This window comes from Phyllostomus hastatus, unplaced genomic scaffold, assembly GCF_019186645.2.
Source record: "Phyllostomus hastatus isolate PE091 unplaced genomic scaffold, TTU_PhHast_1.1 phas_contig_148, whole genome shotgun sequence".
Lineage (NCBI taxonomy): Eukaryota > Metazoa > Chordata > Mammalia > Chiroptera > Phyllostomidae > Phyllostomus > Phyllostomus hastatus.
In genome coordinates this window covers 23,454,943-23,464,463 of record NW_025333607.1, presented here as the reverse complement: position 1 = coordinate 23,464,463, position 9,521 = coordinate 23,454,943, and the positions used below count along the sequence as shown (strand labels likewise).

At 71.6% G+C, this 9,521-nt stretch overlaps 1 protein-coding gene across 3 annotated transcripts; it reads left to right on the top strand.

Annotated features, from left to right (window-relative positions):
• Positions 1-519: 519 nt before the first annotated feature.
• On the top strand, positions 520-9,256 carry PTPN7 (protein tyrosine phosphatase non-receptor type 7). Of its 3 annotated transcripts, none has more exons than XM_045818014.1 (10): positions 520-616; positions 1,729-1,899; positions 2,401-2,584; positions 2,869-2,950; positions 3,916-3,992; positions 5,119-5,256; positions 5,551-5,661; positions 6,210-6,367; positions 7,254-7,367; positions 8,164-9,256. In XM_045818014.1, the coding sequence occupies exons 2-10, from the start codon at positions 1,778-1,780 to the stop codon at positions 8,255-8,257; spliced, it is 1,080 nt and encodes a 359-aa protein (XP_045673970.1). In that variant the 5' UTR covers positions 520-616; positions 1,729-1,777; the 3' UTR covers positions 8,258-9,256. The 3 variants fall into 3 exon arrangements, with proteins under 3 accessions (XP_045673970.1, XP_045673951.1, XP_045673961.1); XM_045817995.1 differs by having other exon boundaries at positions 2,866-2,950; XM_045818005.1 differs by having other exon boundaries at positions 568-616; positions 1,733-1,899; positions 2,866-2,950.
• The last annotated feature ends 265 nt before the right edge of the window (positions 9,257-9,521 follow it).

The following is a 9,521-nucleotide window of genomic DNA, read 5'->3' as shown; positions in this document are numbered from 1 at the left end:
CCGGGAGCTGCCACGGGGCTCAGCCCCGGGGTGGGGGACGACCCCAGTGGGGCCCTGCGGCTGCCTCCTCTGCTCCCCGCCCACCCCGTCCGCGCCCGCCCCTGCCCTGGGAGCAACCTGGGCTCGGACCGTGGACCCCCCACTCTGGGGTGGCCCGTGGAGCCGGGGCCGGGTGCTGAGGCAGGAGCAGAGACATGGACGCCAGCCTCTGCCAAGGTCAGCCTGAGCAGCAGCTCCCCAGGGGCCCGCTGAGCTCTGCCCAGCGAGTAGGCAGCTGCTGGATGTGACCATCCCGGTGGGGGGACGGCCCGCAGGCCGGTCTGGAAAGGGTCTGGGGGGTCGGGAATGTCCGGCCTGCCCAGCCCCAGCGCCAGGCCTCGGGCCCGGGGCGGAGGTGCGGGGGCACTGCCGGGCCAGCGCCGCAGGGGCACAGGCAGGAGGCACCCGACCCCTGGCGGCGGCGAGGAGGGCAGCCTGCAGCTGGGTGTGCGTGGGTGGCGGCGAGGAGGGGCGGGGGGAGGAAGCTGGCTTCCTGAAGCTTCCTCGGTCTCAAAGACAGACCGACAGACAGACAGACAGCTGGCTGGAGGCGGCCCTGGGGGGCGCAGCTGCTCCGGTGAGTCCAGAACGGGGGGCGGGAGCGGGAGGCGCTCCGTGGCCCCGGGGCAGTGGGAGCCACGGGAGGTGCACGGCATCCCCAAGGAGGGCGCACTGGGTGCCAGCGTCTGGCTAGGCAATGGGTGCCGACCTGGCTGGTGTCCCAAGGGCGCAGGGCCAGGGCCGCAGGGGGTGGCCCAGAGTGGAGGGCTGCTGCGGAGCCCCTCCAGCTGCGGAGAGCCCCCCCACCGTGCGACCCACTTCTGCACGGGCCGCCGTCCTCCCCACCTCGGTCCCTGCGGCCTTAGGAACCCTAACAACCCTCACCCCCCCCACACACACACACCATGGAAGTGGGACCCTGGCTCTGGACGATGGGGACCGTCCCCCAAGAGGAGATGGCCCCCCACCTCCGTGCCCCTCTCCTGCCCCCAGCGTCTCCGCACCATGCGCTGCCGCTCAAGGGCTCGGTGAGGCCATTTCCTGTGACGGTTGGGAGGCAGGAGAGGGGGGATGGGCAGAGGAGGAAGGAACACCCCAGTCTACCTCTCTGGATGGAGACCCCGGGAGCCCAGGCGAACTTGGCAGGCGCCTGCCAGCTGTCCAGAGAGGGTCCCACTGGGCGCTGGCGGGCGGCGTGCCCCGGCCCCCACGGGCAGTCCGGGGCCGCAGGGTTCTGCCTCGGAGAGGGCCCCTGGGCCGGGCTCGCAGGTGCTGCCTGTGAGCTGTCCCCTCCCTTCTCCGCGGAGCAGTCGCTCCGAATGTCCTCCCCGGCCTTCTCTCTGAGCCCCCCGCCTGGGGCCCGGCCGTGACCTTGGGCCCGTGAACCTGGATCCGGGGCAGCCTCTCTCTCTGACTCTCTCTGCACCTTCTGAATTCTTGTCCATCTTCACCCGCAATCTTCACCCTCATCTTGCCCTTCCTCTAACCCCAGACTGCCAGCCACCCCAGGCCCCCCGGTGCAGAGCCTGGCCTTGCTGAGGCAAACGACACCATTTTGTGGGGAACAGGGACTCCCCCCATCCCCGGCGACGACAGGAGGAGGAGGAGGGAGGCAGGGGCGGCCTGGGTCTGGGGCCCCTCCGCTGCCCAGCAGCCCAGAGCTCGGCAGCCCAGGGCTCTGTCTTCCAGGCAGACCTCACGGCTGAGTGAGCCTCCCCCGGGCCCAGCAGCCCCCAGCATGGTCCAGGCCTGTGGGGGGCGCTCCGGAGCACAGCCGACAGCCTGGTCTTTGGGGACAGCCATGACCCAGCCTCCGCCCGCCAAGGCGCCGGCCAAGAAGCACGTGCGGCTGCAGGAGAGGTGAGGCCCTTCCCGGGGGCCGCGAGCCCGCTGCTGACCCCCCGCCCCTCCGACCACCCCTCCACCCCAGACCGCCCAGGACGCCCAGGGGCCCTCAGCTGCTGACTGTAGTCTGGAGAGGAAACCCCATGCCCATTTGCATGTCATTTGCATGCCCTTCACAATTTGGGGCACAGAGTTTCATGTCAACCTTGTCCCTGCTCCCAACTCCGTGCTCAGGGCCCCGGAGAAGGGCCGTCTTGAGTCCGAATGCAGGTCCCAGCTCTGGGGGCCGGGCCAGGGGCGGGGCAGGCGGGCGGCCAGAGCCGGCAGCTGGGCCCACGGCTGCCCCGTTCTGGCTGGGAGGGGACAAGAGCCGGAGAGGGGCCCGAACCCTGGACTCAGGGGGCCGAGGGTCGGGGGGCTTCGAGGGCCCCCGAGTCAGCGAGTCCGCGACGACGGAAAGCAGGGCCCAGGCGGCAGCGGGCGCCCGCTCACCGGGCCTGGCCGCCGTGCCCGCAGGCGGGGCTCCAGCGTGGCGCTGGTGCTGGACGTGCGCTCCCTGGGCGCCGTGGAGCCCATCTGCTCGGTGAACACGCCGCGGGAGGTCACGCTGCACTTCCTGCGCACCGCCGGCCGGCCCCTCACCCGCTGGGCCCTGCAGCACCAGCCCCCCAGCCCGCAGCAGCTGGAGGAGGAGTTCTTGGTGAGAGCCTGGGGTCCCCCGGCCAGCCCTTCGGGGTCCCAGGCTCCGCCCCGCCCTGGGCACTGGGAGGGGGCCTCCCCTCCGGGCCCCCCCGGGGGAGGGGACCCCGGACTGCGGGGAGTGGGCGGCCCCAGGCTCCTCCTCTGCCCCGTCCACCCAGGCCTGCGAGCCGTGGCCAGGAGGCCGACCACCAGGGCCTGGCTCCAGCAGGAAAGGGTGGGGGGACCGGTGGGGGGCCGGACAGGGGTGCCGGCTGCTCACTCATGCCCTCCCCCCACTAGAAGATCCCCCCAAACTTTGTCAACCCAGAAGACCTGGACATCCCCGGCCACGCCTCCAAGGACCGCTACAAGACCATCCTGCCCAGTAAGGACTCCGGCGGGAGTGGGGCCGGTGCAGGGCTGTCCCGGGGTCAGCACCGCCCAGGACGTGCGACCTCAGCCGGGGACGCGCCAGGGAGCCCACGTGGGGTGCATCTCAGCAGCAGACACCCCGACACCGCATGGCAAGAGCCACGGCCACACCCGCCTCCGGGGGGGTCAGCCCCCCACCCGTGGGGGCCTCGGGGCCAGGCTCCGCTCCGAGTCCCTCGGAAGGACCCCTGACGTGGGCGCTACGGTGTTATCACGGTGTCCTGTTTCGCAAACGGGGAAACTGAGTGGCATAGCCGGTGCACAGCCCGGCCCAAGGCGACGCAGCTGGTGGCACCGAACCTTCTCCTTCCCCTTCCCTGGGGGTGCCGTGGGGAGCGCGCAGAGGAGGGGCTTGGAGAACCTGAGGTGGGGGCGGAGGTCGGGGGCCGTGAGCTCCCGGGGCCTGGGACCAGCACCTGCTGCGCTCCAGAGGGACCCGAGGCCTGGGCCCAGTTCCCTCCCCCATGCTGAGCAGCCTCCTCCCGCGCAGCAGCCAGCCTTGAGGGCCCAGCTCAGGTTCCTGGCCGTCCTCCTCCCCAGGCCCAGGGCTCTGGGACTGACCACCCAGCCCAGCCCCCAGAGCTGGGAGCCCCCTCCGCCTGAGGTTCCCGGCACCCTCTGCCCAGAGCCGGGGGCACTGAGAGCGCACCGCATCCCTCTGGAGTGGCCTCCGCGCCCCGCGGGGCCGGGGGCTGGGACGGCCGCCCCTCCCCACTTGGAGGAGAGGCTGGCCTTTGCCCCGGAACCCTGCCTGCCCCTCAACAGCATCCGCTCCGCCCTCGGATCCAACCGCGTTCCCCAGCAGGACACAACCCGTCAGTGCTCTGCTCTCCGCCCCTCCCCACTGCCCGTGCCCCGTGCACCCTGCCCTTGCCGGTCACCTGCTGACCTCTGACCCGCGCTGACTTGACTGCCTAGATCCGCAGAGCCGCGTCTGCCTTGGCCGCGCCCGGAGCCGGGAGGACGGGGACTACATCAACGCCAACTACATCCGCGTGAGTGCCGCGCGCGCCTGGGGCGCTGGCCGGCGTCCCCAGGGCCATCTCCCGCCCCGACGCACGGCTGGCCCGCCAGGCGGGCCGGTCACTGAGTCCCCACGACGCTCCGAGAACACAGAGCGTATGTGAAACGCGCCGAAAGAAGGGCCCCGAACCCACCCCTCGGCGCACGCCTGCCAACCGTGGCGGGGGCGGGAGGCGGCAGTGGAGCCCGGCCTCTCGGGGCCGCGCGGGGGGCGCTCGAGGTCTGCCCAGACGGCCGTCTCGCTGCCTCTGCCTCTCTCTCTCCCCCTCCCACCTTCACCTGTCCCCACGCAGCCCCTCCGCCGTGGACGTGGTTCCCATCAAGCCACCCAGGGACCCGTAGCAACGGGGGGCGGGGGGGCAGGCCTGGTGGGAGCCTCCCACCGCCCCGGCCCCGGAGCTGCGGGGAAACAGCGCCACCTAGGGCCCTGCAGCGGTGGCACGGCGTCGGGCGCCGAGAGCCCGACTCGAGGCCCTTAGTGAGCCTGGGACGCCGGGGAACAGCATCCCCACCGGCGGGCAGAAAGCAGGGAGCAGAGGCCCGGGTTTCGCCGCCGCGCTGGGCAGCCGGTGGCGGAGGGCTCTGAAGGGAAGACAGGAGGGCTGGCGGGCTGGGCTTCCCCTGCTGCTCAGTGTGTGAGAGGGGTGTGGGGCGGTGAAACGGGGGTCCAGACCTGCAGCAGACGGTGGGGGGGGGGGCAGCTTGGCACCTGGTGCCAGGAGAGCGCAGGGGAGAGGGAAGCAGGTCTCTGGGGACACCGTGGATCCAAGCTGCGCTGTGTTCCTGCCAGGCAGAGATGGTGCCCCCTTCACAGACGAGACAGCGGAGGCCCCTGGGGGGCAGGGCGACCGCCTTCGGGGCCCCGCCGGCCAGCCAGCCCCAGGACAGGGGTCCAGGCCCAGCGGGCCTCACTCCAGAACCCCTGTCCCTCCCACCGTGTGCTTCTGGCGTGTGTGTGCGTGCGTCTACATGTGCATCTGCGTGTGCACACGCCTGTGCACACTCATGGCTTCAGCCCGGTCCTGGCACCTGCGGAGCCCGGTCTCCCCAGAGCCCTCCCCTCACCGCTGCCCCCTTCCCCACGTGCCCCCCCCCCAGGGCTACGGCGGGCAGGAGAAGGTCTACATCGCCACCCAGGGCCCCATGCCCAACACCGTGTCGGACTTCTGGGAGATGGTGTGGCAGGAAGGCGCCTCCCTCATCGTCATGCTCACTCAGCTCCGGGAGAGCAAGGAGGTAGGAGGCAGGGCCGCACCCCCCCACACACACAGCCCCCTCCTCGGGGCGGCGCAGAGCCCCCCTGGAGGCGGAGAGCTCCTGCAGGGGGGCCCGGCTCACCCCACTCACCCAGAAAAGTTCCGGGGATACGCACGCCCCGTGGGGGCTTTCCGGCCGGACGGGGGGCACCTCATCTGCGGGTGGGGAGGGGTGGGGTGGGGTGGGGTGGGGAGGGGAGGGGTGGGGACTTCCTGCTGCCCCGCCGGCCCGGCTCATCCACGCCTCCCTGACTCCCAGCTCCCTCCCTCCTAGAAATGCGTCCACTACTGGCCCACGGAGGAGGACACGTATGGGCCTTTCCGGATCCGTGTCCAGGAGGAGAGAGAGCTCCCGGAGTACTCCGTGCGGCAGCTCAGCATCCAGGTGCGCGCCCAGGGCCCCCCAGCTCCTCTGGGGCCGGGGTCTGCTCCTCTCACCGTCCTCGAACCCGGGTCCGCAAGAAGCCTCCGGGGCACAGAAGACAGAGGGATGCGGGGGGCCGCTCTCAGGGCAGGGCCTGGGGTGGCCGGGCTGCCCGGCGAGGGAGGGAGGGGGCGCAGGGACGTGCTTCGAAGTGCCTCCTGATACTGGCCAGCGCCGTGTGCTCGTCACGGCTCTTCCCGCTCAGCCCGCTGCCCCCCGCCTCCCGGGGCGGGACCCGGCAAGATGTCCCTGTCCCCGTTTTCTCGATGAGGAAAGTGGGCTGAAGGGACTTTCCCGGAGTCACATGCTGGCTAGAGGCACAAGGGGACAGTCCCCTCTCCCAGCCCGAGCTCCTTCCCGGCACGTCGGGGTGGGGGGTGGAGCGTGGCAGGCGGGAGAAGAGCTGGCCTTCCCGGCTCGGGGTCCCTCCCCCTGCACCCTGGGCTGGGGCGCCCCCCGCCCCAGCCCCTGGCCTCAGGCCGCCGTCCAGCACCGTGTGTCCCCGCCAGCACCAGGAGCAGTGCCGGTCGGTGAGGCACATCCTCTTCTCGGCCTGGCCTGACCACCAGACCCCGGAGTCGGCGGGGCCGCTGCTGCGCCTGGTGGCCGAGGTGGAGGACAGCCTGGAGACGGCAGCCGGCACGGGGCCCGTCGTGGTCCACTGCAGGTACGCGGCCCGCCCTCGCGCAGCCCAGCCCGGACTGGGGCCAGAGGGGGTTCCCCAGGACACGGGCCGTCCCAGCAAGCCCGGGCTGAACCAAGACCTGGAAGACCACCAGGGGAGGGGCGCCATCCAGGCAGGTGGAGCGGCGTGCGCAGAGCCCCAGAGACGCGGTGTTGCCGGCGGCATCAGAGGCCGGTGGCCCGGAGGTCACGGGGAGGAGGAGTGGCGAGGGGGGTGATGGAGGATCCCAGGGTGAGGGGCCCTCCCGGCACCGGCCGAGACGTTCAGAAGGAGTACCCTGGCGACAGCGTCCGAGGCGGGTTGGGGTGGAGTGGGGGCCGTGCAGGGGGCATGCTTCCAACAAGGACGCCCCGCGGGAGTGCGCTTTCTTAATGAGCAGAATGCAGCCCCCTGTCCCCCCACAGTGGTCCCGGCTGGGGAGGGAAGGTGGCAAGCGGCTTCTATCAGGGGTTCCGAGAAGGAGCCCCAGGATGATTTCAAAATCAAGGGCGAAAGAGAGAGTCGTGGGAGGCCCGAGGTGGGGACGGGCGGTGTCCGCCGCTGGGAGGAAGTCACGGTCAGATAAGGAGGCCCCCGGGTCAGCAGGCCAGCGTGGGCGCAGGCCGTTGGAAACCGCTGTCCCGAGCTTATCACACACCCACAGGGACCTGCGGGCGACCCAGCCCGGGCTCAGAGCGGGGTCAGTAAGAAATGCCGCTCGTCCTGGGCCGGCTGTGACCTGCCAAGGCCTTGCCGCCCCCTGCCCCCACGTCCCCGGGGGCCGAACCGACCGCGTTAGTTCCTGGCACTTTCCCTATGGTTCGGGGCCTGCCCCCCACCCCCCATTCCGGTCACCCGTGACCTCCCGCACCCCCCCGGCCACACCCAGTGCAGGCATTGGCCGGACCGGCTGCTTCATCGCCACCCGGATAGGCTGCCAGCAGCTGAGGGCCCGAGGGGAAGTGGACATCCTGGGCATCGTGTGCCAACTGCGGCTGGACAGGTGGGCCCGGCCGTGAGGGGGGCGAGGACGCTGGGTGGGCCAGAGCCTCCCACAGGTGCGCGGCCAGCGAGCACTGCCCGGGGGAGAGGGAGCAGGCGCCCTCTGCTGGCGGAGCCGTCCCTCTGGCCCCCGAGAGACCGTGTCTACGCAGAACTTCCGCTCGGGGACCTGGGATGAGCTGTGCCTCTGGGGGTCCGCCCCGGCCTTCAGTGATGTTTTGTTGGTTTTTGACTCTGCTCTTCCCAAACCCCCGCTGGGGGGAAAGGTGGAGGGATGGGGTGGGCCTGTCCTAGACGCCAGGCAGTGGCAGGGTGCGGAGAAGGCCCCGGGACCGGCAGGCCGAGCCGACTGGGACGTGCGCCTCCCTGAGCTCTTACTCCGCCCTCCTGGCCCCTTCCACAGAGAGGGGCCGTGGGCCCGAGTTAACCTGTGCCGAAGTGGGCTGGGGGCGTGAGAGCCCGCTGCACACCTGCGCGGGGCTACTGCTCTCCCGTCTCAGACGGCTGGGACGAGGAGGCCTGGGTTGGTGCCCAGGAATGTTCCTGGCCAGGCCTGGGGAGTCTGGGCCTGCTCTGCCCCAGCAGCCGATGGGTCTGACATGACCGTGGCCAGCAGGGGGCGTCCTCTCTGCACAGCCCCCAGGCTCAGTCCTGAGTAGGGAAGGGGCAGGGGGCTCCCCGGGGGGGGGGCAGGCCTGAGGGCAGCAGGAAGGAGTAGGAAGCAGAGAGGTGGGGGGGTGGGCTCCCCAGCAGAGTGGGGGCCCCTGAGGGACTCACGCTGTGTGCTGTGCCCACAGGGGCGGCATGATCCAGACGGCGGAGCAGTACCAGTTCCTGCACCACACCTTGGCCCTGTACGCTGCGCAGCTGCCGGGGGAGCCCGGCCCCTGAGCCCTGGTGCCCTGCCCCGGCCCGGGCGCCTCTCCCCCGGGCCTGGGAAGGTGGGCCTTCCGACCTGCGGACCTCCTGGATGGCCACGGGAAGGGGTGGCCCCCGCGGCCAGCGTGGGGTCACAGGACACCGATCGGCCACGGCCACAGCCAGACACCAGGTCCTCCCCACTGGCCGCCCCTCTGCTCGCCCTGGTTGCCCCAAGCGGACCCCAGGGGAACCTGCCCGTGCCTCTGACCGGAGGACGGGGGGCTCTCAGCACACCTGCGAGAGCCGCCCAGGCGCCCTGTGAGCGGCGGCCTCCACGCAACCGGCAGGGACACCTGCGCTTTGCTGCCGCTCAGGAAAAACGGTGGGAAACGGCTCGTGGCCCCGCCCTCCCGGGCCGTCAGGACCGCCTGGCCCTGCGCCCTGCCCAGGACAGACCGGATGCTGGGGCCAGAGGCCTGTCCGGACCTCGGTCGGATTGCCCTGCCGGGACGCACCTCCTCACCCCACACCTGTGAGGGCGTCAGCCTCTCGGACGCCCTCTGAGCCCACAGGTGTCCCGGGGGTGACGGGTGTGCGGAGGAACAGGCCGGGCTGCTGACATCTCAGGAAGAGGGAACGTGTGGGGACCCCCCTCCCAGGCCCAGAGGCGCGGCCCTGCCTCCGGAGCTGCCTACTGGCCACTCACCCCGGCTCCTCCCGAGAGAGGCCCCGCACCCCCGGCGGGGCAGAGACGGAGCTGTTTTCTTCACGCTTCCGCCCGGCCCTGCTGGGGAAGCCCACCTTCCCCACAGCCCTGCAGGGGGCTGGGCGCCCTGTGTGCCCGGGCAGCTGGGCCCTGTGCTCCCGGGGGCCCTGCCCGGACGCAGACGGCCCCAGTGTGGAGGCGGGCTCCCCCGCCCCGGGCCCTCGGCCCCACCACGGTCGGCGCCCACAGGGGGTGCCCGCAGGGGGCGCCGCTCTGGAGAAGGAACCGAGTGAGAAAATAAAAGCCTCGAGCGGCCAATTCTCTCCATCCCTCCACCGACTCCTCGGGCCCCTGGGATCTCTTTGTAGCAGCACAGAGAAAGGGAAGCCGCAGACCAGGGCAGGCCGCGGCTGTCCAGGGACTTTCCTGGCCCTCCCGGGGACACGTGCACGGAGTGAAACCGCGTCAGTATAGGAAATGGGCGGCGTGCACCCGGCGAGCTAGAGAGGGGCCCATGCAGGGCGGAGTCCAGGGAGGTGATGCTTGTGCCCCCAGAATGCTGTGCTGGACCGGGGCCGGGGCTCCCAC

Excerpts from the sequence above, each read along its gene's own strand:
- PTPN7 (XM_045817995.1), top strand. The coding sequence starts at position 1,778 with ATGGTCCAGGCCTGTGGGGGGCGCTCCGGAGCACAGCCGACAGCCTGG. Across the intron at positions 2,951-3,915 it reads CTACAAGACCATCCTGCCCA|ATCCGCAGAGCCGCGTCTGC; the intron begins GTAAGGACTCCG and ends TTGACTGCCTAG. Across the intron at positions 3,993-5,118 it reads TCAACGCCAACTACATCCGC|GGCTACGGCGGGCAGGAGAA; the intron begins GTGAGTGCCGCG and ends CCCCCCCCCCAG.